The following is a 26,829-nucleotide window of genomic DNA, read 5'->3' as shown; positions in this document are numbered from 1 at the left end:
TTTAACCTTCAACATTTATATATTACGTTAATTTAATCATGATTCAAAAATATAACCTCAACATTTGCACATTTTGTAATTTGATATTTTTTGCAATTTTACTTTCATTCGTGACGTTTTCACCTAAAAAGTTATAAAAAACCCTCAATGTCAAAAAAAAAGAAGAAGAAGCAAAAGCGCAAAAAATCTAATTACACAATATGTAAATATTGACTAAATTGATATGATTTATAAATGTTGAGGGATAAAGTTGCTATTATATCAATTTTAAAAGTTGCCACTTCTAACAAGATGGTGATCGAAAAGAAAAATTGAATAGCTGAGTGACTATTTTGTAACTTTTAATACTTGAGTGACTAAAAAGAAATTTAATGATAGCTAAATGACCATTTTATATTTTTTTATAGTCAAGTAACCAAAAGAAAATTTCACTAACAGTGGAGTGACTACTGGTGTAGTTTAACCTTTAATATTTTAGGACTTTCTCTTCAGTGTCACTGTAAACCGGATTTAAATTCACAAATTAGAGAGAGAGAAAGATAGAAATGTACTATTATTTTCCCCCCTCTCTCAGAGCTCGCTCTCTATAAATATATCAAAATCTGTTCAAATCAGCTAGATTTCAACTGATTTTGAAACCCTAGCATTTGGATCCATTTCGAGTTGTAGATGTGAAGCGAACTTTTCTCTTTGAATAGATTTTTCTTTTTTTGGTTGCATTTTGTGCTGTAAAGTGGTGCGACTAAGTGTTTGGATCGGAGATGGAAGAGGTTGCCGGCGAAGCGGCGGAGGTAAGAACCAATGTGAGGAGTGAGTCGCCGATGAGGATGACATCGGCCACCACGGCGGGTGTTCCTCCGTCGTTGACGGTCTCGGCGTCGTTTAGAGAGAGTGGAGGGAAAGGCTCGTCGAGGAGGAGAGGTGTTAGACCTAGCTTCGACGCCGATAATGATTTTGTTCCGTTTCTTCACGGGTCGGATCCGGTGAAGGTGGAGCTTACCAGATTGGAGAATGAAGTTAGAGGTGATGAATGTGGATCGATCTAGGTGTTTTTCGCCTTGATTCGGTTAAATTTGACTGCGTTTTACTGCTTTTTATTTATTTATAAATATTATCTTTTATTTTATTTTGATATTATCCTCTTTGTTTTTGGATTGGATTACAGATAAAGATAGAGAATTGGGAGAAGCACAAGCGGAAATTAAGGCATTACGAATGTCTGAAAGGCTAAGAGAAAAGGCTTGCGAAGAGGTTGGTTTATTTATTTAAATATTATTGGGCTTTAGTTTATGTAAGAAATTAAATTGTACTGATAGGTGAAGCGTTTTAGGAATAGTCGAAATTAAAATAGTAATTATTTTAGATTTTTTTAAAAAATCTAATGTTAAGGATAGATGTCTGATCTTAGTGGAATGTCCGCCTCTTTTTTTTTCATTAATGGATTTGAGTTTAGGGGCAAATTTAAGGTCTCTTTGACGTTAGAGATTATATTACTGTTATAGAAATAATAAATTGATAGAAGATGGGTTGTCTACTCTCTGTATTTTTGTGTATATTGTTAGGGGAGAGCAAAACTCGGTCAAAATCAACTTAACCATCCTAACACTATTTGGTTTAATCGGTTTGGTTAGTTTGGTTTTGTCTATGTCTGTTAAAAAATCAGTTATGTTACATATAAAACCGAATCAAACAGATTAGCCTATTTAATATAAATATAAATGAAATATAGTAATAATATATAATATGAATTAAAAATGCAGTATTGTTATTTTACTGAGGAAAAGTAGATTTTTCTGATGCTTGGAAAATTGTTTCTAGTCTTTGATGATATAGCTTACTGAAATACATCATGCATTGGTTACTTGGACTTGGTTGTGCCCCGTATGTTCAATTTTTTAAAGATTTTCACATAATCTAGAACTTGTTTCATGGTTTTCCTATTAGATTAATTGTTCTTTGGTAACCTTTTTTCCCCCTATATTTAAGTATCTACTGCAGTTTAGGGTTTGCTCTCATGATTAAATGGATTGTTTTGATGTCTTGAAATTCAGATGGTTAATAGACCTCTTTGTTTAATGACTTACTATTTCTGCATATAAATGAGTGGTCCCTAGTTTTGTTCCCAAAAAACATATTATTTTTATGTAATTTACGACCCTTCTATGCAGATCAGTGTTCTTGCATCTAAGACTGTAGTTATGAACTTTTTGCAGTGGTTTCATATACGACTTATGACTGTTCGCCTTATTGGACAGATTTGAGATGTGGTTTTACTCGGATTTCTTGATTGAGATGGAACTGACTGTTTTTATTTTTCTTTTGTACCATAGCTCAGTGACGAGCTCTCAAAAATGGATGAGAAGCTTAAATTGACAGAATCTCTTCTTGAAAGCAAGGTATTGGTTTCAATTCCTTTCAACCCTTATTATTTTTTCTTTTGTCGTGCTTCTAAATTTAGTTAATAAATATGTTCCACAGAACCTTGAAATCAAGAAAATAAATGATGAGAAGAAGGCAGCCATGGCTGCTCAGTTTGCAGCTGAGGCCACTCTGCGGAGGGTTCATGCTGCTCAAAAGGACGATGATATGCCTCCAATTGAAGCAATTCTTGCACCCTTGGAGGCTGAGCTGAAGCTTTCTCGGCAAGAGGTATTTATATGTCTTTTCAACCTTTGTTGGTCTGACTTTTCATTTTTATGGAAATACCGATGTCCAGCATTCATTTTAGATAAATGAATATGGAGATATTATGACCTCCAAGGATCTTCCTAATACATTAAAAAAAACATAGAAAAATCTAACCTCATCCATGTTGGACACAAACCTGTGTCAGATAGTGACATCTGAGTCTGAGTAACATAGTTTTCAACTGTTGGTTCTGTCTATAGAGAGAAGTGGAGAAGGATCTCTAAACTTGTATGTGATTGATTATTTTCTTACTGGTTATTTCTTTCGCTTTTTGCAGATTGCAAAACTTCAAGATGATAACAGAGCACTTGATCGTCTAACTAAATCAAAAGAAGCAGCTTTACTTGAAGCTGAAAGGACTGTTCAGGTTGCATTGGCCAAAGCGTCCATGGTGGATGATCTCCAAAATAAAAACCAGGAGTTGATGAAGCAGATAGAAATTTGTCAGGTATTCCGATCTTTTTTTATGTTTCCTGTTCTCAGGTCCATATATTTTTGGCTTAGTCTGTTTAACCGTATAATGAAGAAAGTCACTTGTTTACAATTTGTCTATGGTAGGAAGAAAACAAAATTTTGGACAAAATGCATCGCCAAAAGGTTGCAGAGGTTGAAAAGCTTACACAAACTGTAAAGGAGCTGGAAGAGGCTGTTCTTGCTGGTGGTGCTGCTGCAAATGCAGTTCGGGATTATCAACGCAAAGTTCAGGAGATGAATGTAATGCCTGGATTTTATATGTCCAAGTTTGCTTGGTTCCTTTTTGTTGGTATTGTCCTAAATCTCTTCTTGAAATGAATGATTTGTGTTTATGTTCCTTAGGAGGAAAGAAAAACTCTTGATCGAGAACTGGCACGTGCGAAAGTAACCGCTAATAGAGTGGCCACAGTTGTAGCAAACGAGTGGAAAGATGCTAATGACAAAGTGATGCCTGTGAAACAATGGCTTGAAGAGAGGAGATTCTTGCAGGTTTTTGCAGACGGTTTCTCCCATTGAATAAAACTACAAGATGTTGCCTTAATACTTTCTATTCATTGTGGACTTTATTTCTTCCAGGGAGAAATGCAGCAACTTCGTGACAAGCTTGCCATAACCGAGCGAGCTGCAAAATCCGAAGCACAGTTGAAAGTAATAATCTGATTGTGACATCACCATTCTGTTATGTATGATGTTGCTGTTGGTTTCGAAATTAGAGCTTTTGTTTGATTTTCCAGGAGAAATATCAATTGCGGCTTAGAGTTCTAGAAGAGAACTTGAGAGGATCTTCTAACAGCTTTAGTCGCAGTACATCAGTTGGAAGAAGCACGAGCAATGGGCCTTCCAGGCGTCAGTCACTTGGTGGAGCTGAGAACTTCTCAAAGATTTCATCCAATGGGTTTTTACCCAAGAGATCACCGAGCTCTCAATTGAGATCCTCTTTGTCTTCTAGTACTGTGTTGAAGCATGCGAAAGGAACATCTAAGTCATTTGATGGAGGCACAAGATCATTAGACAGGGCTAAAGTGCTTTTAAATGGAGCAGCCTCAAATGTTTCAGTAAACCATCCTTCTGAGGGGATCAAGGAGAGTGAGTTACCGAGTAGTGAAAAATCGAATGATTTCCAGCCAGTAGACACTGAGGACAATGTTCCAGGAGTTTTGTACGATTTGCTGCAGAAAGAGGTCATAGCATTGAGGAAAGCTGGTCACGAGAAAGATCAAAGCCTTAAAGATAAAGATGATGCGATTGAGGTAGATGCATTTGCTCTTTCAAGCCAATACCATTTTTAATTTACCATTCCAGATAAATACTGTAGTAATCCTTGTATCTTTCAGATGCTTGCTAAGAAGGTCGAAACATTGACAAAGGCAATGGAAGTTGAGGCTAAAAAGATGAGAAGAGAAGTTGCGGCTATGGAGAAAGAGGTTGCTGCCATGCGTGTGGAGAAAGAACACGAGAATAAGGCCAGGCGGTTCGCCAACTCCAAGGGACCGGCTGCTCAGCTGCTTACTGGAAGGTGCTTTTATTGTTTATATTTTTGTTTAGATTTTTATACTCTTCATTTTCCTTTAGGTAGAAGTATTAGGAGTCAGATTGCATTTTACACCTTTTACTCAAAAATGGGCAAATTAGCTCTTGTATGTTAGATCAAAAAGAAAACTGGTCCTATTAAAAATTCTATCAATTTTTACTGTTAAAAACTGGTCATTGTATGTTAGCATAAGGTACACATGGCATGTCACATGTCCTACCGATTTTTAACAATACAAATGGATAAAATTTTTACCAGAAAGGACCAATTTGTTCTTTGATATAACATACAAGGATTGATTTACCCATTTTTTGAGTAGAGGGGACAAAAGGCAATTTGACTCATTGTAGAGGGGCTTCCATGGTACTTTAACCTTTTCCTTTAGTACAATAAGTTAAAATTAATCTCCCTCGTTTGTCGCATTTGCCCCTTATAAATTGCAGAGTTAGCAGCCATGGTATGACCCTATTTAACTTCTCTTCATTTTTCTTTAATTACTTATGCCCGACATCCGTGTTAGATACATATCCAGATGCTGGTATGAGGATATGATCTCCAAGAACATACGAAGCCTATCTTAGTAAAAGATACTGGACTCTGTAACCTTGTTGGCTGTTACCCATTATGTTGCTTAGGACTAAATGTATATGCCGATCACATTATATAGGTTTCCCGGGGATTGTAACACACTTTTGGATAGTATACTTTTAAGACCACTGATGAACCTTAGAATCAGTTACATGTTGATCTTGGGATTCATTTAAATTTGGTACTTCAAGTCATTTCTCGTACTTGTGTATTAGTGTTGGATACGAGTATGTATCTAACATAGGTATATTCAATTTTTTCCAAATTTTTTCATGCATAGGGTCATACGCAAGACTTGCTCTAATATTTGTCGGATACAGCTTCAAGTTGTAGTGATCAGTTCTAATGGATCCACTGGTCGTTTCTTTTCAATTTTCTGCCTAACTGATTTCTGATGACTTGCCGAGCCTAGAGTCAAGGCCTATAATATATGAATGTCACCATGCTAGTTTAGTTTTCATTGATTACATATTGATACTCGATATAGCTAACCAAATTCCCAAATTTATGCAGAAATACGTCTCGAAGCGGGTTAACACGCAGCACTCAATGACAACAAATTTTAATCGAAGCATCAACTACAAGGAGTAATTTCGCATAAGTCTCCTGGATCCTTCCTTTTACTTTTTATAATTTTTTACCTCCTTTGGTGATTGATTATAAAGATATTATAACTTGCATGCTGATGAACCTGCGTTCATTAAAATTGACCAATAGATGAAATCCGGGGAAAAAAGGGTAAAATTCGGATGAAGAAGACATCGATTTGGTATGCTTCTAACAAACTGCTTATTCCGCTTTTTAGAGATTTAGCCAAAAAAAAAAAAAACAGGAAGAAGGAAACTATTGACTATGGGCTAACATTATGTTAGGTTTTCATGAGTGGCCAGTGATTGTGTGGTTGTATAGGTAGTTTCTTTTTTTTCCCCGGAATTTCTGCCGTTGTCCCATTTTTCGTTTTTTGCATTTCATATTTGTAATCTGCAATTAGTGTGATTTGTCTTTCAAGTTTGTTAATATTCTTGTATTGAGATCTGTTTGGTTGTGTTATTCATTAATAGTTGCTTATAGATCTGGAATGATCGTTTTTGTTTTTTCTTTGGATGTTAGATACTGTTTTTAAAGGTGAGGTTTTGTTTGGTTCGGTCTTAAAATTTTAAAATCCCAACAAATTTTGGAGAACCGATCGAAGTATAAGTGAGAAATCGAACTAATCTAATTAGAATTAATCAGTTCGGTTTGACCAGGTTTTTCGGTTTCTCATTCATTGTTAGGCTGGATAATGATACCATTCTAGAAATCATTTTACTATTTAAGTGTTGGTCAATGATGTTTGAACCGGACAATATCGGCTGGTTGGATTGGGAGCCAGCGGGGGTTACTGGTCCGAAGAATGGCTTTAATTTGGTTAGACCGGTAACTGGCATGGACCGATTGAATTGACAGTTGAATTGGGGTTTTTATTTTTTAATTTTTAACGATTTTTCAATCAAATTAGTCGGATTGGTGAATTGGTGGCTGAATTGGTTCGGTTTAAAGGACATTAGTGTTGGTTTGTTTAGTTATTCGATTTAGAAATAAATAAATAAAAAACTAAAAAACAACCACATAATCGCGTCCAACTTAAAATACATATCAATAAGCATTCTTGATAAAAATTGATGTCGGAGACTGAGTGCTCAGATTTAAGTCTCTCATTTTGTATAAATATTGAGATTTATATTTAGCTTAGATCTTTCAATATGTCGGTTTTATCCAATGTTATTATGGTCTAGGTAAGTCATAATTGAGTCTAGTTATGTTTTAAATGTTTATTTTATACTTATACTCAATAAAAAGAACTACCTTATCAAATAAGGTGAAAGTCTAAGAAATTTCTATTTTAGTCTTTGTATTATTAAATGGATATATTTATTCATTGTGTTATTAAATAAATTTAAATTGAAATAGAGTTAATATTTACTGTTTTAAATAATATTATTTATTGTTTTTTTATAGTTTTGTAAATGAAATTTGTTTTTTAACTGAATTTTGTTTATATTACAAATGTTAATTTTGATACCATTTAGATTTATTTTATTGGTTTTAATAGTATAAAGAATAAATTTATTTATTTAATAATAGACGTATTGGATAAAATCTAATTTAAACAAATTAAATTGATAGATTGAATGAACATCTTAAAATCAATTTTTTTTTAATTGAATAAAAGTTGAAACTGAACAAACTAACATTATAATTTTACTAGATTTTCATTTTTTTTGGATTATTATTTTCTTGATTTTCCTGCTAGGTAGAAGCTAAGCGGGACTCGAAAGATTCCCAATCGAGACCCTTTTCAATGTATTGTATGTTGGAAGGATCAAAAGGACCTTTGATTCTATCAATGGAGTTTATCACTGCTCTTTTTGGTATTACACTCTTTGATGGATCTGGTGATGTCCCATAGCTCAAACACGATGAAAACCCCTGCAATAATGGCAAATTTATAGAGGTATATGAAATATATATAAACATATATTTAAAACATATGGATTAGAAAAAAAAAAACTTTAATTGGTTAAAGTAGCATGACGATTTTTGTATTAGAAGTTAGTATTTTATTCTATCTACTTAAAAGTTGATAAATTAATCTTTTGAATACTAAATCAAAGAATAATCAATCCTTTACATGGTTGATGGTATAATCAGATTGTGACACATTGTTATGTCACATATATTTTTATTGACATAACAAGGATTATCTTTTAACAATAAAAATAATGAAATTTTTAATAGAAATATCAATTTACTTTTTTTATCTAACATACATGAATTAATTTATCTATATTTTAAAGGGTAAAATGCATTCAACCCTTAGTACATGAGGTTTTATGATACTTTTACCACTTAATCTTTATCTATTTTTCCATTTTGATAACTAAAATTTTTCATCCCACTTTAGAATTTTAACAATCATTTTCATCCCAACACCAATAAGAATGTGAAATGTGGCATACATTTTCATCCCAACACCAATAAGAATGTGAAATGTGGCATACTTTTACCGGATGCTAGTAATTTGGTAGTAAAATTAGATGAAAATGACGATTCAAGTATCAAAATGAGAAAAAATTAAGTAATAAAAGGAGAAAAGTATAATTTAAGAGTCAAATCATGATTTAAGAAAAAATTAGGATACTTTAATATCAATTAGAACGTATTGAGGTTTAAGACTAATTTAAAATCTACATTATAATTTAGGGACGTATATTGCAATTAATCCTCAAAAAGCAAAAACAATTATAATTTCATAAACAGACCTTGAAAATAAGAACCTCAACTTGTTGTTCATCCACAAGTGCATGAACAATAAGAGCTTCTTCTCTAGCGGATTGGCTATAAATTTCGAGCATTGCGATCTCTTTGTTATACCCATTTTCTTTTTCCTCTTCATCATCATCGTTTTCATATCTGATTCTTCTTCTTGCAGCAGCACAAGAAATGCGGTGAGCTCTTCGATAATTGCAGAACTTAAAAGCTTTAACGGCGACGACAATGGCGGAACGATTGGTTTTTAAGGAGTTTATTTCCTTGGGGAAAATGGGTATCATTGGAGGTGTGAGAATTGTGTAGCCCATGTTCATATATGTTTCGGCCATGATTGAATTTGAACCAGTGTTCTTCTTCACCTTTGGGAATTGGATGGTTTAAAAAGATAAGGTGGTGGCACTATCACAGTTTTAACGTGGATGGTGAGAATATCATAGCCCACGTGCCCTTCAATCTGTTTTTTAAAGGGTTAATTTCAGTCAATCAAAATATCCTTAAGTCATCAAAATATTAATATAGTATCAATCAGTCTAACAATTAATTTTGGCCACGCAGAAGTAAAGCTAGAAAATTTTTTCGGGATCGGATTAAGTTATATATTTTTATGAGAATTAAAATGAAAGTTTAAATTTTTAATAATTTATATATTTATAATTTTAAAATATTAAATAAAAATTTTGTAAAACATCAAGAGTCAAAAGTGAAATTTTATATTTTAGGGGGGTCGGGATTCCTGCCAATCCCTTTGACACCGCTCCGCATTGAAGGCTAATGAGCATATTAAAATTAAGTTAAGATATGCCCTAAGTTGTTTACTTTTTTTAGGAATTTGGTCCTCTATTTATTTTAGATTTCAAAATTCAGATTAATTGTTTAATTTAAAATATTTTAAAGTTTAATATAGAATTTGGTATTTAATTAATATGATAATGAATTTTGAAAATTTAATTAGAATATTTTAAAGTTTAATTTAGACTAAGGGCTGGGGGTTGGGACCTGATCCATTTTGGTCCTTTAAATTTTTAAAATTTAAATTAGTAAATATAAAATTATACTTTAACCCCTAAAATGATAAAATTTTAATTTAATCTTTTAAAAGTTACATTTTACCATAACAAAATTACAATTTAAATTGATACCCTCAAAAAAATGTTAGTTTGTGCCATGTTTGAGATGTTTGTTATTAATCATTTTCTTAAAATATTCATGTTTGTATACCTATTTAAATAGGTGAAATTATGATTTTGGTGTCTCAAGTATGTTAAAATTTGAAAATTATCATATGTATCTTTAATTTTATGCAATTTGGACTTATTTATTTATAATATTATCCAAATATTTTTAAAATCATCTTTGAATATTTGGTTAACATGTAAACCTTTTGTTTAACTTTTAAAATAAAGACTCTTAAGCATTCAATTTGCATGTAACTTTTTTATAATAACTTCTTGTTAATTTTCAAACACATTAACAAAAGTAATTAATGATTTAATAATTTAGATTAATTAATAATATTATAAAATTACAAAAATTAGAACAATTGAATTAATTAATCCCGACCCATTTTATTATTTAAAATACCATTTTTTATATTTTATAATTAAATTAAAATTTAAAAATAATATTTTATTATTTTTAACCGTGAAACAAGTCATTTGAGTAAGCTTAAGCCAGTAAGACTCAAATTTGAGAGTTGAAATTTTCTTTATAAGAAAATGGGCTTATCTAGGAGCACCTCTACCTTTTTAAAAAAGTGATCAAATTAGAGTACAAGGACTAAATCAGTAAGATTAACATAGTATAGGGACTAGTAGAGTGAATTTCAGTTATTTTTCTGATGGAACTGGATTTCAATTTTGATCAATCATGGTATTTCGATTTCCCAAATTTTCTCAACTCCAAACCTAAAATCCAGATTTTCAAAAATTCCAGAAAATTAAAAGTTCAATAAAATGGCTGAAAAACCACCGCCAAAACCGATTTTACCTCAAGATTGGGAATCTTTAGTTGAAGATTTCCAGTACGGCGGTTTCCGCCGCGAGAAATGGCGGTCCCTTTCCCCTTCCGTCGTCGAACTCGCCCTTTCATCGATCCTCAAAAAGGAATTCCCTTTCAAAATCCCTCTCGTAATCTTCCTCGACGAATTTTCCGATCTATTGTTCCCCCAAGATCCATCACTCGCTTCCCTTATGGACCGCCTCGTCGAAACCCTACGCGCCGTTGTCCAATCCCCGAACGACGGTGTCCACGTCACTTACGCATTGAAAGAACAGATGATGGTTTCGACGACCTCGATTTTGATCTCCACCAACTCAGTCGAGTCCGTCGAGGTTCGGTTTACGGAATCCGTGGTCGAACTTTTATTAGCGGTTATAAACCGGCCGAACCATGGACCGGACCGCCACGCACGTGCCACTGCTTGTGAGTGTCTACGTGAGTTGGAGAAAGCTTACCCTTGTTTACTCTCTGATATTGCTGGTCATTTATGGAGCTTATGCCAAAGCGAACGAACCCATGCTTCGCAAAGTTACATTTTGTTGTTTACAACTGTGATTCATAGTATCGTGAATCGAAAGTTAAGTGTTTCAATTTTGAATACTTCGGTTCCTTTGATTCCTTTTAATGTACCGCAATGCGTTGTAGAATTAGAAAAGGAAGGGTTGTTAGAGTTGAATTATAAGGAATTGAGAAGAGCAATGTCGTTTTTATTGGAATGGCCACAAGTTTTAACTCCTTGTGGGATGATGATTTTTATGGGAATGATAATGCCATTAGCAGTAGCTTTAGATTTACAGCCTTCTATGCTTAAAGTTCAGTTCTTTGGGATGATTTATTCATTTAATCCTTTATTGTATCATGTTGTTTTGGTCATGTATTCGCATTTTTCCGAAGCATTTAACGAGCAGGAAATTGAGATTGTGAGAAGACTTTATTTGGTTTCATTGGAAACACAGCAACATTTGGTGTTTCGATTGCTTTCAGTGCATTGGTTGATGGTTTTTCTGAATAGGTTGATGGTCGGGAGGAAGAAGTCGATTGTAGAAACGGGTTTCATGTTTTATCCGAGCGTGTTTGATCCACTTTCGTTGAAAGCATTAAAGCTAGATTTACTTGCTTTCTGTTCTGTTTGTATCAATAAGTTGAATCCTCAAAGTGTTTCAGATATGGAAGGGAATTCAGTAGTGAAGCTCTTTCAGGGTGGTCTAGTATCGGTTTTGGGTTTCAAATGGTTGCCTCCTTGGAGCATGGAAACCGCAGTGGCATTCCGTACTTTCCATAAGTTTTTGATAGGCGCATCATCTCATTCCGAGGCCGATCCTTCCACCACCACTGCACTTATGGAATCTGCCATTTTCAATCATTTAAAGGTATATTCTTTTTCATTATAAAGTATTCATTTAATTATGTCTCGATGAATCTGATTTACATCTACTTAGCTATATGGAGTATGTCCATTATCTGAAATAGATTATTATGTCGATCATATAATTATTATGATGGCATTTATATAGGAGTGGATTAATCCGTACAAGGATTGAAAATTAAAACATAATTTGCCACATGTATAGAACTTAATTCAATTGATTTAGTCTTTTCCAGTTCGTTTAATATGAATGAAAAATGATTCATTGGCATGTAAAATGTTTTCTTTTGTTTTTGAAATTTATATGCATGGGTTTGTGTTTATATAAATATAGGTGAATGTACCTAGGTGCTTGATCAAATTAGTCCCTCTACTATTAAATGGATCAATTTAGTCTATGTACTATTAAAATGAATCAAATAAGGCCAAATTGGAATAAAATTAATATTTTTAAAGTTTTTATTATTCTATAAATGAAATCTTTTCTTTGGAATTGAACTACAATTGAAAAAATAAATTTTAGGGCATTTTTATATAGTAAATGTTAACTCTATTACAATTTGGACTGATTGATTCTTTTTAATAGTACAGGACTAAATTGATCCATTTAATAATAGAGGACTAATTTGATCCAGTCACTATAATACAGGGATTTCCCAGGTACTTTGACCTATAAAAAGTCCGTGAATCGTTTGTTTTTACTCAATAATTTTGTAATAAAGTATATGTTAATGGGATCATTAATTTTACTGAATTGGATCACTAGTGTTCCTTGATTTAGAATGTGTGTACCAATTCGAAAATCGCTGAGAGATAACGATTTCTGGTAACTGAGATGCAGAACTAGACTCGAAGTTTATGTTTTAGCTGATTCTAAATCCTGAGTATGACATGGGAAAAATTATACTCCAATGGGCTATATGCTGATATTTGTTAACTTCTTTTGTTCAGGGGATGTTTGTTGACTTGATACTGGAGTTTCAGAGATTGGTTCCAGTCATTGTTGCTTTTATTGACCGTTTGTTAGGCTGTCAAAAGCATCTTTGGTTGGGAGAACGTCTGCTTCAAACGATCGATGCAAATCTGCATCCAAGAGTTGCAATTGATTATAGACTAGTTTCATACTTCCCGATTTTCGATAGGATTGCTGAAAATCAAACAATACCTCCGCGTAGGTTGTTAGAGCTACTAACCAAGTTCATGGCTTTCCTTGTTGAGAAACATGGACCAGACACAGGTGTAAAATCTTGGTCTCGGGGTAGTAAGGTCCTCGGCATTTGCAGAACCATGCTAACTCACCATCAGAGCTCTCGTTTATTCCTTGGTTTATCCCGTCTCCTTGCGTTCACCTGCCTTTACTTCCCTGACTTGGAGGTTCGTGACCACGCAAGGTATGAAGGGATGACTTTGTTCTTTTTCCTTTTTTAACATTTCTGTTCCATGTTGACCCAACGGGAAGAAAAATAGTCTAAATTATAAGGAATCTCGAGAAGAGTTTTTGATTATTTTCTGTCATGTACATTTACAGGATCTACTTGAGGATGCTGATTTGTGTACCCGGAGTGAAGCTTAGAGGAATGCTAAACCTCGGGGAGCAACTCCTTGGTATTTCCCCCTCGTCTCATTCCGGATCATTCTTCAACGTGCCATCTCCTCGACATTCTCAGGATCCCAAGAAATTAAAGAACATCGCATCCTATATCCATCTCGAGCGGATGATACCACTACTTGTCAAACAGGCTTGGTCGTTGTCTTTATTACCTTTAAGGGTCGGGAGTAACAAAATGGATTTTTCTGGTGGCTTTAGGGATGGTGAAGCCTCGACAGATGAAAGAGAACTTGATGCCAATATACAAGTTGAGACTGTATTAGACGGTCAGGTAACGGATAAACCACAGGCGCCATTATATGTGATGGACTCGAAAGTTTCAGAGATTTTAGCGATATTAAGGAGACATTTCTCGTATATTCCTGATTTTAGACATATGCCGGGGCTTAGGGTTAAAATTCCGTGCTATTTGAGATTTGATGCGGAGTCTTTCAATAATGTTTGGGGAGATGAGTCCCCGAAAAGTGGGTTGCACGGAGTAGATGCCCTCCCTGCCATATATGCTACAGTGTTGAAATTCTCATCGTTGGCACCATATGGGTCGATTCCGACATGTCACATACCCTTTCTTCTCGGTCAACCTCCAACTAGTGGTGATTTTCGTGATGAAAATGTTTCACTAGACATCGTTGCTACACTCGATGGTGATGGTGGTAGAGAAGAAGATATCTATAAAGCTCCTGCGATGATCGAATTGGAACCACGTGAGCCAACTCCTGGTATGGTTGATGTTTTCATTGAAACAAACGGGGAAGATGGTCAAATCATCACGGGACAGTTGCAAAGTATTACGGTTGGCATTGAAGATTTGTTTCTTAAAGCTATTGCCCCACCAGACATCCGAGAAGATGTTTTACCTGATTACTATTCAGATTTGTTCAATGCCTTGTGGGATGCATGTGGTACTACTTCCAATACCGGGCGGGAGATTTTCCCCTTAAAGAGTGGCAAAGGGTTTGCAGCCATTCATGGAACCAGATCCGTGAAGTTGCTTGAGATTCCTCCATATGCTTTAATTCGTGCCACTGAACATTATCTGGCACCATTTGTAGTTAGCGTGAGCGGAGATCGTCTCATTGACATGGTAAAGGATAATGGAATTATCAGAGATGTTGTTTGGCAAGATGAAGCCTCTGGACATTTGCTTGAAGCCCCCACCTCAGTTGCCGAACCGGACAGTATGCCTCTTTATCTTACTTTAGTCGAGAACGAAGAAGAGCAGGAAAGTCAGTTAAACATCGGCAAAAGAAGTATCGGTTGCATCCATGTCTTGATTTTTCTTCCCCCAATGTTCCATCTCTTGTTACAAATGGAAGTAAGTGATGCTTCGACTTTAGTTCGTATTCGTACCGATCATTGGCCATGCTTAGCTTACATCGATGATTACTTGGAGGCATTGTTTTTGTCATAAATTTGATTGCACGAACCAGTTGGGTTAAAACTTCGAGTTTTGCCAGTTGGATGCCATTTTTAAAAGGTGATTGCTTGAACTAATCGTGCTAAACTTCAAGGCTTCATTCGACATGGTTCGAACTTCACTCTGGTTGGTGCCGTTTTTTTAAAGGTGATTTGCATGGATTAATTGAATTAAACTTCGAGATTTCACTGCATTACGGTTAAATACAACCCGTTGTGGTGAAACTTTTTGCATATGTTCATGTATTTTTTTTTTTAAGATGATATGTGCATTTTGTTAGGAAAGGGGAGCTTTTTGCACCCATTTTGTTCATGTAATGCTGTTAGGGCAAAAAAAATGCCCCTGCAACACATCTCAGGACTTTGTATTTTTTTAAATAATAATAATAATAATAATAATAATTTTCCGTGTATCACAATTTTGTCAGTACATATAAATATTTTAAATTTGTATTTTCTGTTAAAAAATTATTTATTTTTATTGATAAAAATAATTAGACAATTACATGTGATGTGCCACGTATATCTTATTCTGATGTATAAGAACTAGTTTTAGCAGAGAAATGGATGGAATTTTTAACATAATGACTGATTTGCTCTTTGATCTAATGTATAGAAATTAATTAATTTATTTATTTATTAATAAAAGAGTAAAATACAATCTGTGTCAATGATATTTTTGTTTAATTTGTAGCGAAGGCATAAGTGAAGCTTGTTCCACCTTCAATTAAAAAGTTCCTAACAAAATAAAGCTCTCATGGAGTTTTGGATAAGGTAATTAGTGATTGAGTTTTGAACAATTCAAATTATAATATCTAAGTATGAATATAAAACATGTATTCTAAATATATATATATAATTAATTAGTTTTTTTATTAAATTTTAATGTTTTTGAAATCGAATTGGTAGTTAAATTGGTCAAAGTTATCAGGTTTGTTTGATTCAAATTGAGTAAATCATTAAAAAGTTATAAAAAAAAGTAAAAATTGAAAATTATTAAAAGATCATAAAATCTAGTTTAATTAATTTTTAGCCTAATTCAACCGGTTCATATCAATTTATGGATCAACTGATTGTTTACCTTGTTTTGGACCAAATCGGTCAGTTTTTAATTTAACTGGTCTAACTAGTTGATCCGATCCAGTTTCAACAAGCTTATTAAATAGGGTAAATTACACCTAATATCACTAAATTACTAGTAAGTTTATGTTTAGGTCACTCAACTTTTAAAAAATTACAAAATTATCACTGAACTATTCAAAAAATTTTATTTAAGTCACTGAGCTATTAAGTTTTTTTTTTTAAAAGGAAAGTTCAGTTAGCGAGCTCTAAGTGACAATTTAACAATCAATTCGGTAGATCAGTACCTATCAACGAGTAGAAAAAAAAGACCTTAGATCTAATTCGATCTGACAATCAATGTTGGAGATCAGAGAAGAAAATTGTTTAGACTTTGGTTCGCAGATTGGTGATGTTCAAAACTATTTCATAAAAGAAAAAAAATTAAACTATAAAAGATAATAGAAAGAAGAGCTTTCAATTGGTGTAGGCGATGTGAACAGAGAAGGTCATACAACAACAGTTTAAACAACTCGATAACTAAATAAAAACTTTCGAATAATTCAATCACTATTTTATAACTTTTTAAAAATAAATAATTAATAAATTAATGTGATTGAGTGCAGCTTATCTTATTAAATATCATGGAACTTCCACAAGCATACAAGTGGGTCCTATACCTATTGGCCAAAAAAGTATCCACCTAAATCCCACAATGGTGAGAATATATAAGGCAATATATATATATATATATATATAAAGCCCTTAAATTTGAACTATGTCTAACCAATATTTTCTCTTTTTTTTTTTGTCTTTTTATTTGGGAAAAAAATCCAAAAATCCCTTTGATTTTATATGAAAAACAACAGCATATAATATTATATATATATATATATTTGCAATTATTTAGTCCCTATTTACCAAACCCCATATAAATTCAAATCCATCCCCACTAAAGAAAAATAATAGAAACCCAAAATAATTTGGTTCACACATTCTTATAATCTTCAATTATTTTTAAAAATATACTATTTAATTTGCCTTTTCAAGTAAAGTCAACTTAATTGATGCTAACAAGCATTAATTAAATACCATTATTTAATATTTCTAGAAGAATACTCTCACATTCAATACAGTAATTATAGTTCTCAAAGTAGATTATATTTATATAATAAAATTATAATTTAATCAATATTATTATCCTATTCATTGTTATAAAAATTTCTTAAAATATATTTTAAAAATCTCACTTGTATTTTCTTTGAACAATGTCATTATAGATTCTAATAAAATATATTCTTTTGATACAATACTTAGAACTACTCGTAACTCCTTCCTAACTCATAAATAAGAGATAGTGGAATGGACAGTTGTATTCATTTAATTCTTTCTTATTTTATGCATTGCTTGTGAAGAACATTGACATATGTCCTTCAATTATATTCATTTTTAGGTTAAATTACATCCAAGGTTACTAAACTATTAATAAGTTTATGATTTGGTCATTCAACTTAAAAAAGTTACAAATCGTCATTGAACTATTTCGAAATTTACTCATCAAGCTATTAAATCACTGTTGTGTGACCTTTTTACGTTCGCACCACCTATATTAATCGAAAGCTCTTCTTCTTTAGTCTTTTTATGAAACAACTTTGAATTTCATGAATTTGCGAATCAAAACCCAAACAGTTTTCTTTTCCAATCTCCGACACGGACCGTTAGGTCGACTTGGATCTAACGTAGAGATCATCAAATCGTCGCTTGGAGCTCGCTAATCAGACTTAAAATAAAAAAGCTTAACATCCCAAAAACTTTTGAATACTTTAGTGACTTAAATGAAAACTTTCAAATAAAATTCAATGTCCATTTCATAACATTTTGTAATTTAATGATCAAAACGCAAATTTACTAATAATTTAGTGACCTTGGATATAATTTACCCTATATAGTTTTTTATCCATTACTGTTTGACTAGCTCACTGTTTCCATTTCTAAATTTTTCACCTGATTTCAAACGCCATTACTAATAAGCTTTATTTAAGACCCCAAACAACCCCCACTGGTAAAAGAAGCTTCAATCTTTTTTTATCAATGGCGGCTTACACTACCTGCGACAGAACATGTCTCTTTTCTCTATTCTTTCACTGTTTTCTTCTGTTTTTTGGTTTCAAAACCATAGAATTTTAATTTTTTATTTACCTTTTTTTTTTAAATGTGAATTGCAGCCATTGATGGAAGTCGGTCACCATTGTTTCAAAATATAGATTCGGATTTCTCTTCTGGGTATCTCGAAGATGCTTTACTTGAATTCACTGAAATGTCAAAACGGAGACGATTGTTGTCGTTTCATGGTGGTGGTGATGATGATGATGATGATTTAACAAATAGCTTCAATGATCTTGCAATGGTATATACAAATTTGTTTGGATTTTTTCTATTTTTTTTTCTCAATAAATAAAGCAATTATTTATGTCAATCAAAAGAAAATACTGAAATATCTGGATTTGTTTTTTATGCAGAATTATATGAATTCTGAGAATTTCAGCTGCATGAACCAGTTAACAACCATTAATGGAGTTGCAGGTAATGATTTTTTCTGGTTTAATTATAGTTTTAGTCCCCCTACTATATTAAAATTTGGGATTTAATCCCCTACTTTAATTTAACATAATTTGGTCCTCTACTTTTAGGCTTAAATGCAAAATTGGCCTTCGAATTATAACATTTTCCAACATAAGTATCTGATCTTTAATTTAACATTTTCTTTGGTACACCTTCCTTTCATTTTACCTCAAGTCACAATATCAACTAATAAAAATGTGACACGTGGCACATCCTTACTAAATGTGATAAACTTATCGGATAAAATGAGAGGAAATTGATAATTTAGATGCCACTTTTATAATGTTATTAGTATGTCTAAATTTGTAACACTGTTAATTGTTACCATTAAAGCGATGATTTGATTTTTTTTACTGAAACGTGATCCATAGTCAGAACCACGTGAAAATCTAGTTAATCATGTTCAAATAATCAGTAATAAATTTGAATTTTCGTCGAAATCCTCTTGCAAGGATGAAGCTCGGGGTAGAGACCTTTGTCCCTTGGTTAAATGGTATAATTCTCCTTGTAGTCTTTTTTAAAAATTATGAGTTCAATTTTAATCCCTTTAAACTTTGGTCAAATGAAAAATTTCCACTTCTGGCCCCTACAAAAATTTATTTATTCAATTTAGATCATTTCAACTTAAAAATTTTTAGCTTTGGCCCCAAAATTTTTAATTTTATCTTGATCACCAATATAAAATTTATAGCTTTGTCCTTGTGCTTAAAGTCGTTTTAGAAAAAAAAAAAAACCACGTCATCGCTTTAACAACAACAACTATTTTTAAAACATGAAAATTCAAAAAAAAATCTCTATATCTATTTTATAGTTCACAAAGACTAATTATTTTATGGTTCATGACTACCTTCCTAACAACATCGTCTTCAAATTTAATTTACATTGATTTTTTTTAATGTATAAGGAAATGAAGATAAAAAGAAGAACAAAAGGGTGATAAAAAGTGTTGTTTATCCATTTGCATTAGTAAAACCTGGAGGGATTGAAGGCAATACGACATTAAACGACATTAATCAAAGGCTTTTATTGCCGCCGACAAGACCGATCCGGCACCCTGTTGGGGACTTCGCCTGTCGGCCATGCATGTCAGCCGACGGTACTGGCCTTTCTGGCAAAGCCGTGACGGCACTCACCAAAATATACACTAAAGGAAGTGGCTCCATCACCATAATTAGAACTAAAGGTTAAGTGAGTTTTCTATCGATATCGAAATAGTTAAATTATGATTTTGGTCCCTCAATTATGCTTAAATTTGAGGTTTAACTTTTGTAATTTAATTTGGTATAATTTAGTCTTTATTTTTACAATGTTATTAGTTAGTCAAATACGTAACACTGTTAGCTAACAGATGCTCCAATTAAAATACCGATACAATTTTTCTTCAAAGTATTTTAATTGGAATAGTTACTTATTTGGACTAACTAATTATTTAAACTATATCAAATTATAGGACTAAATCTTAAATTTAAGCAAAGTTATGATCTATAAGGTTTATATTTGATGGCATATGTGCAACAAAAGTTTGTAAAAAGTAAATTTAAATGATTTTATTCACCCTTATTATATCAAATATGATTTAATATAAATATATATACATAAATGAGAAGTGTGATAATTAATGTAAAATATTTCATATTTGGCATATTATATAGTTATTAATAGAAATTAAAGTAAATTATTTTTAAAGTAAATTTCACTAAATATTAATTGCAAAATATTTATAATCATAGATATAAAATATCCTTAATTTCTAAAAATGATATTACGATCTTAAATACATTTAAATTTATATCCTCTAAGTTGTTATAACAACAACAATACCAACCAAAGTAATACTTCGTTGGCAAACACTTTATTTGTTAATAATAACAATATCAACTAAACCAAACTAAAACACATTCGATTGTTGTTGTTGATAGGCATAATAATAAATTTATCCCTTAACGTTTTCATCTTTTATCAAATTGGTCATTATTCCTTTTTTAACTAAATTTGGACTCTGACCTTTTAAAATGAGTCGAATTTGGTCATCAATCTTTTTTAAAAAACCCAATTGTTTTTTTAACGGGATTACTGGCTAAAACTTTAAATTTTTAAACACGGACACCTGCGTGACAATCCACGTGTACTTCATTCTATTTTTTTTGAATTTTTTATTTTTTATAAAATTTAAATTATTCGTTAATGTAGCATATAAGAAAAATAGTGTCATGTCAATATGTAGTACACGTGGACTGTCACGCAGGTTGCCACGATAAATTGTTTAAAAATTAATGTTTTGGTCAACATTTCCGTTAAAAAAATAAATATTAATGACCAAATTTAACTAAAAGGGAATAAGAACCAAATTGATAAAAAAAAATTGTAAACATTGATGAAAAAGCCTTGGTCAAAACAGTTTTGTTTAATCTTAGGTTGGACCAGAAATTGGGATAGAATATATTATTTTAATAAGGTAGAACAAGATGTAAATGCAATATTTACTAACGCAGTTTAGATCAACAATCCTACGTTTACAGATTCTCGTTCAGAGAGTGATCTTATTCAACTAGTACAACTATTGGTTAAAGCCTAAATTACCCTTCACACATACGGATATTTGTAGCCTAATATTCAACCAAAATTGTTAAAAATCAATCTCCCAAATCCCTAAGACACTCCAAAACTTGTCACTAATGCGCGTCAATCAAGCCTATTTACAAGGTGATACAAACAAGCCCTTTAACAAAATTTTGATAAACTTTAAACTCCCATTTAAAAATTGATTTTATTTCTTAAAATATCTTCAAAGATTATTCCATAAAGGCCTTTATAATCTAGTTTTTTTTTAAACGGCTTAAAATACTTCAAAGATAAGGATAAAGAAAAGACTCTTCAAGGTAGAAGTATCATAAAAGGCCATTATACTAAGAATTGGATGGCATTTTGTCCCCTCGACTCAAAAACTGAGTAAATTAGTCATTATATGTTAGATCAAATAGCAAATTGGTCATTTTGTTAAAAATTCGATCTATTTTTATTGTTAAAAACTAGTTCTTGTAGGTTAGCATAAGGTACATGTAGCATGCCACATGTAACCGTTTGATTATTTCGTCAACCACGCCAATTTATTCTTTAAAGTAATGAATAGGGACTAATTTGCTTATTTTTTCAACAAAATGGACAACTATTACAACTATTGGTTAAAGCCTAAATTACCCTTCACACATACGGATATTTGTAGCCTAATATTCAACCAAAATTGTTAAAAATCAATCTCCCAAATCCCTAAGACACTCCAAAACTTGTCACTAATGCGCGTCAATCAAGCCTATTTACAAGGTGATACAAACAAGCCCTTTAACAAAATTTTGATAAACTTTAAACTCCCATTTAAAAATTGATTTTATTTCTTAAAATATCTTCAAAGATTATTCCATAAAGGCCTTTATAATCTAGTTTTTTTTTAAACGGCTTAAAATACTTCAAAGATAAGGATAAAGAAAAGACTCTTCAAGGTAGAAGTATCATAAAAGGCCATTATACTAAGAATTGGATGGCATTTTGTCCCCTCGACTCAAAAACTGAGTAAATTAGTCATTATATGTTAGATCAAATAGCAAATTGGTCATTTTGTTAAAAATTCGATCTATTTTTATTGTTAAAAACTAGTTCTTGTAGGTTAGCATAAGGTACATGTAGCATGCCACATGTAACCGTTTGATTATTTCGTCAACCACGCCAATTTATTCTTTAAAGTAATGAATAGGGACTAATTTGCTTATTTTTTCAACAAAATGGACCAAAATGCAATTTGACTCCTAATAAAACCAACTCCGTGATAATTTTACTGACACTTCAATAATTCCAACTCTTCTCCTTTCTCGAAAAAGCCAACTGAATGAATAATTTCGGATTCTCTATTTTATACGAAATTCTCCTAATTTGTTAGTTTAAATAAGAGTCAAACATGCCAACTAAAGAACTTTGACTACACCAAAATTATTGTTCCATTTATCGTCGGAATTATATCCTGTTTTTATTTTTGTTTGTCTTGTTTGTATTTAAATCCGACAAAGACATGCCTTACTAATTGAATCAAAGAAAAGTCGATTGAGTCTTAACTCGATCGGCATGGACATTGTTATTAATGCAGGAGTACATAGGTTCAATTGACATGGCATTATCCTCCTATTTATGGGTTGGAGAGGGACTCTGAATAATTCTAAGTATTGTATTAAAAAAATCAGATCAAAATATATAATGAGATTGTTAAAAAAAATTAAATTAAAAAAGCAAATAAATCCAATAATGAGTCATCAAAATTCAAATGAAGTCAAAACTTTTGAAAAATTTAAAGCTTTTTGCAACAATGGCATATCATATAGGGCATGCACATATCTTTACATTGTAAAGTACTTACAGTTCATGGTAGTTTGAAACATTTAATTATGCAATGAAATTAAAATGGACCGTACTATATATTTGGTCCTTCATGTTTTAAGGACTAAATCTCAAAATTTATAAAAGTAGAAGGATTAATAGTATATTTTAATCTAATTGTTTTGGGTCGAGTAAAAGTACTATAGAAGCCTTTGTATTAGGAGTCGAATTACATTTGCTCTCTTTATTAAAAAAAGAGCAAATTAATCCCTATGCATTAAATTAAAAGCAAATAGGTCCTTTTGTTAAAAAAAACTCTAGTTATTCCGCATATACTTCAGCATGACGTGCATGTGGCATAACATGTATCATTATCTAGTTATTCCGTTAACTACGTAAGTTTTTAACAATACAAATAGATAAATTTTTTAACAAAAATGTTCAATTTACTCTTTAAATTAACGTATAAAAATTAATTTATCTATTTTTAATAGAAATGACAATATATAATTTAACTCTCCATATAAAACATTCCGTGATACTTTTACCATTTGGGTCGTGGTTAGGTTTAGCTCAAATTAATTAAATATTTGGCTATTGAGGATGACATCAAAATTGTCCTCTTTCTCTATTGGTCAACGCCCATCTATTTGAAACTTTGACCTTTCCCCGACAAGAATAAGAAACATGGGACCCATTATTAAACATAAAATATTCGTACCCTGTTTTTGATCTTACATGCACCTTAAATCTCAACCGTTGAAAGCCTTTAAATTTTCAAAGTGGGGGACTATCAGATTAATCTGACGGTTGTAATGAGAAGCAGAGCAAAAGACGAGATTGAGAGTGACCCAAGTCCGTTTCACAGCTGTAAGGCAAAAAGGTCGCAGCAAGCAACGTGGTTGAAAAAAGAGTAAATTTTACCAAAGTCACTCAACTATTAGTAAGTTTACATCTTTATCACTTAACTTTAAAAAGTTACAAAATAGTTAATGAACTATTTGAAAGTTTTCATTTAAGTCACTAGGCTGTTAAAATCATTATTGTATAACATTCTTTATTCACACAATCTGTACCAATCCAAAGCTCCCATTTTGCCTCTCTTCTACAATTTAATTTTTTTTCTTGAAATAACTTAAAATGTCATAATTCCGTGAACGAAAATTCAAATAGTTTCCTTTTCCAATCTTCAACACTAACCATCGCATCAAATAGTTTCATATGAAATTGTGTTGAAAATGCAGCGATTAGGGTCTCAAATGATATGGTCGGTTGAGTGTTGAGATTGCAGAGCAAAAGGTCGGAGAGGCGTTTATAAATCCGTAGATACAAATATTCTCTTTAAATTTTAAAGGGAATAAGGCACGTTGGTTGTTATTTTTTCGATTAAATGAGATATTAAATTACCCGAATTCGGCTAAAATAATTGGATTAGTTATTGTCTAGCTCGAGTTATGAGGCTCGAGCTACAAACTAGTCACATTTAAGTATGTGTTTGACTCCAATAACTCATAAACTTAACTGAAATTGTATCAATCATTATTGAGCTTGAGTTCGAGTAGCTCAAGATGTAGGGATGTTGCCAAGGGTTAAACAGATCCTTAGCTCCTAAAATGGTATAATACTATACAAAGGTAAATTACATTTTGACCTCGTAAAAATTTATAAATTATTTTTTATCTTCTAAAAATGGTGAAATATTAATTTAGTCCCTATATAAATTATAAATTTGTAAGTTAATATAACTCTAAAATTACCTCCGAGGTCTCTTATAAATTTATAATTTAATTCTGCCCACCCCTATCGAGATACCCAACAAGCCAAATTGGAGTAGGAATTAAACTCATTTTTTTAGTTTTCTTTTAAAAAAAACGAAGCCCAACCAATTCAACCATTATCTCAAATTGAGCTCAAGATTTAAAAGTGAAATTTAATCGAGTTCGAGTTTAACTTCAAGCCTAGAACTCGAGTTTTTTACCGTTTGAATCCTTATATTCATTCAATTCTTCATTTCAAATGCAAATTATGATGTATAACTTCGATATATACACACCATCCTTGCACCAACGTTACTTGCCGATGCTAACGACGTCCTTATTATTATTATTATTAAATAAAAACACATGACAACATCCTAAGCTCCACAAATATATACACGTGCATGCTTTGGTTCATCTGACTCATCCTTCTTTCATTAGTTGTATTTTGTTCTCCACAAATATTCGTCCACAAGAAATTATTATTAGATAAATCCATATATTCGTATCAAGTTCATATATATTTTTTCATAATTATATTTGAAGTATTTCATATTTGTCAGTTTATATATTCATCTCGTATTCTTTTTATTTTTTGTTTCATATTCATAAAGGTGTTATAAAACACTTACAATTACAAACTACTTGAATTCGATTTAGAAATTTATCAAGTTAGTTTTGAGTTAAACGAGCTAATAAGAGTCGTATTAAGCATATCTAAATACTCATTTCGAACAACTCACGTGCCTAATTAAGTTATTGTGCATGTAAAAGCTTAGCTGGAGCTCAAGTATTGGAATTAAATAATTAATTAAGCAAAGCTCACACAGTTCGACCATATCTCGACCCGAATTTCAGCTTAAAAAATAAAATTCGATCAAGTTTGATCCAAGCAAAAGTAATCATGTTTACAATGTTTTAGGTTTATATTAACTTTTGACCCGTAAATAATTTGTGTTACATAGATATTAATTTATTCATATATCCATCTCATGTTCGTGTCATAATTATATTTAAATATTTAAAGTATTAAGAATATCTAAATACTCATTTCGAGCTAGACTCTATACAGAAAAACTTGGTTCAAGCTAGAGTATTGAAATTCGAGTAATTAATTAAGCCAAGCTCGCTGCATCTCGACCTGAACTGAGACTTGGAAAATAATATTCAATCGAGTTTGAGACAAACAAATAATGTGTTAAATAGATTTTGATATGTTCGAATATCCCGTCTTGTGCTCGTGTGTCTTATTTTTCCGAACTATGTTGTTTGCTCCAATGCTGTTAAAAAAAGCTTAGGAGCTTCAAAGAAGAACATTTCATCAATGGTTTTTCAAGAATCAGTGGGATTCAACATCCCAATTTGGTACCAATTCAAGGGTTTTGTTTCAAGGAATTGAAACATGTCCTTGTTAACCAATACATGCCTAATGGATCTCTTGGGTGGAACATCGGGTTCGTTTGGTTGGGAGAAAATCTGGAAAATTGTGCTCAAAACCGGGCAAGGGATCGAGATTTTACATAGATGAGAATCTCAAACCCAGGATTTCGGATTTTGGTATAGTGAAATTGAACCTGAAGAAGCATGATCTCGTCTCATTATATGAAAATGGGACATACGGCGCCAGAATTGATGGTTTCAAGGGATTTCGAGGCTGTTTCATGCAAATCCGATGTCTATAGTTTTGTAATGTCTTAGAAATGGCATGTGGAAGAAGGCCTGTCGATGTCGATGAAATCAATTCGAGCAAAGTGCATTTTCCTACTTGGGTCTATGAAATAAATGAGGGGAGATTTAGAGTTTGAGAACCTGAAGAAAAGTTGTTCATAATCAGGTCATGGTGCACTCAAACTTGGCCATCGGATTGCCCCTCCACGAACAGAGTCCTGGAGATGTTAGAAATGAACCTCAATGATCCGGAAATGCCTCCGAAGCCAGTGTTCATTTCGGTTCAATACCTGCGTGAAACAAAGTCGGAACTGGATTCTCCAAAAGAGATGCTATTGCCTGAGACAATGGAGAGAAGCTCATAGTAATATCAAAGCAT

The 26,829-nt window shown here is 32.2% G+C and overlaps 4 protein-coding genes across 4 annotated transcripts; 3 read left to right on the top strand and 1 right to left on the bottom strand.

The window, feature by feature from the left end:
- The first annotated feature begins 518 nt into the window (after positions 1–518).
- Positions 519–6,351, top strand: LOC105780204 (microtubule-associated protein 70-4). Its single transcript, XM_012604397.2, has 11 exons — positions 519–1,023; positions 1,166–1,251; positions 2,331–2,396; positions 2,479–2,649; positions 2,966–3,136; positions 3,247–3,402; positions 3,505–3,651; positions 3,739–3,810; positions 3,897–4,412; positions 4,497–4,678; positions 5,795–6,351. Exons 1-11 carry the CDS (start codon positions 762–764, stop codon positions 5,832–5,834), a joined length of 1,869 nt encoding a protein of 622 aa, XP_012459851.1. The 5' UTR covers positions 519–761; the 3' UTR covers positions 5,835–6,351.
- Positions 6,352–7,453: 1,102 nt separating this feature from the next.
- Positions 7,454–10,706, bottom strand: LOC105780183 (uncharacterized). Its single transcript, XM_012604365.2, has 3 exons — positions 10,580–10,706; positions 8,584–9,047; positions 7,454–7,750 (listed from the first exon to the last, which is right to left on the bottom strand). The coding sequence occupies exons 2-3, from the start codon at positions 8,920–8,922 to the stop codon at positions 7,571–7,573; spliced, it is 519 nt and encodes a 172-aa protein (XP_012459819.1). The 5' UTR covers positions 8,923–9,047; positions 10,580–10,706; the 3' UTR covers positions 7,454–7,570.
- On the top strand, positions 10,452–15,395 carry LOC105780182 (uncharacterized). The gene is made up of 3 exons (XM_012604364.2): positions 10,452–11,961; positions 12,909–13,348; positions 13,486–15,395. Exons 1-3 carry the CDS (start codon positions 10,546–10,548, stop codon positions 14,975–14,977), a joined length of 3,348 nt encoding a protein of 1,115 aa, XP_012459818.1. The 5' UTR covers positions 10,452–10,545; the 3' UTR covers positions 14,978–15,395.
- A 2,646-nt stretch (positions 15,396–18,041) lies between these two features.
- Positions 18,042–19,970, top strand: LOC105781069 (uncharacterized). Its single transcript, XM_012605642.2, has 4 exons — positions 18,042–18,163; positions 18,267–18,448; positions 18,561–18,624; positions 19,568–19,970. Exons 1-4 carry the CDS (start codon positions 18,133–18,135, stop codon positions 19,849–19,851), a joined length of 561 nt encoding a protein of 186 aa, XP_012461096.1. The 5' UTR covers positions 18,042–18,132; the 3' UTR covers positions 19,852–19,970.
- Positions 19,971–26,829: the final 6,859 nt, after the last annotated feature.

This window comes from Gossypium raimondii, chromosome 4 (genome assembly GCF_025698545.1).
Source record: "Gossypium raimondii isolate GPD5lz chromosome 4, ASM2569854v1, whole genome shotgun sequence".
NCBI classification, from domain to species: domain Eukaryota; kingdom Viridiplantae; phylum Streptophyta; class Magnoliopsida; order Malvales; family Malvaceae; genus Gossypium; species Gossypium raimondii.
This window is presented reverse-complemented; position numbering and strand designations above follow the sequence as displayed.

Excerpts from the sequence above, each read along its gene's own strand:
- LOC105780204 (XM_012604397.2), top strand. The coding sequence starts at position 762 with ATGGAAGAGGTTGCCGGCGAAGCGGCGGAGGTAAGAACCAATGTGAGG. Across the intron at positions 3,403-3,504 it reads GCAAAGTTCAGGAGATGAAT|GAGGAAAGAAAAACTCTTGA; the intron begins GTAATGCCTGGA and ends TATGTTCCTTAG. Across the intron at positions 4,679-5,794 it reads GCTCAGCTGCTTACTGGAAG|AAATACGTCTCGAAGCGGGT; the intron begins GTGCTTTTATTG and ends AAATTTATGCAG.
- LOC105780183 (XM_012604365.2), bottom strand. The coding sequence starts at position 8,922 with ATGGCCGAAACATATATGAACATGGGCTACACAATTCTCACACCTCCA. Across the intron at positions 7,751-8,583 it reads TTGAGGTTCTTATTTTCAAG|GGGTTTTCATCGTGTTTGAG; the intron begins GTCTGTTTATGA and ends CCATTATTGCAG.
- LOC105780182 (XM_012604364.2), top strand. The coding sequence starts at position 10,546 with ATGGCTGAAAAACCACCGCCAAAACCGATTTTACCTCAAGATTGGGAA. Across the intron at positions 11,962-12,908 it reads CCATTTTCAATCATTTAAAG|GGGATGTTTGTTGACTTGAT; the intron begins GTATATTCTTTT and ends TCTTTTGTTCAG. Across the intron at positions 13,349-13,485 it reads GAGGTTCGTGACCACGCAAG|GATCTACTTGAGGATGCTGA; the intron begins GTATGAAGGGAT and ends GTACATTTACAG.
- LOC105781069 (XM_012605642.2), top strand. The coding sequence starts at position 18,133 with ATGGCGGCTTACACTACCTGCGACAGAACAT. Across the intron at positions 18,164-18,266 it reads CACTACCTGCGACAGAACAT|CCATTGATGGAAGTCGGTCA; the intron begins GTCTCTTTTCTC and ends TGTGAATTGCAG. Across the intron at positions 18,625-19,567 it reads AACCATTAATGGAGTTGCAG|GAAATGAAGATAAAAAGAAG; the intron begins GTAATGATTTTT and ends TTAATGTATAAG.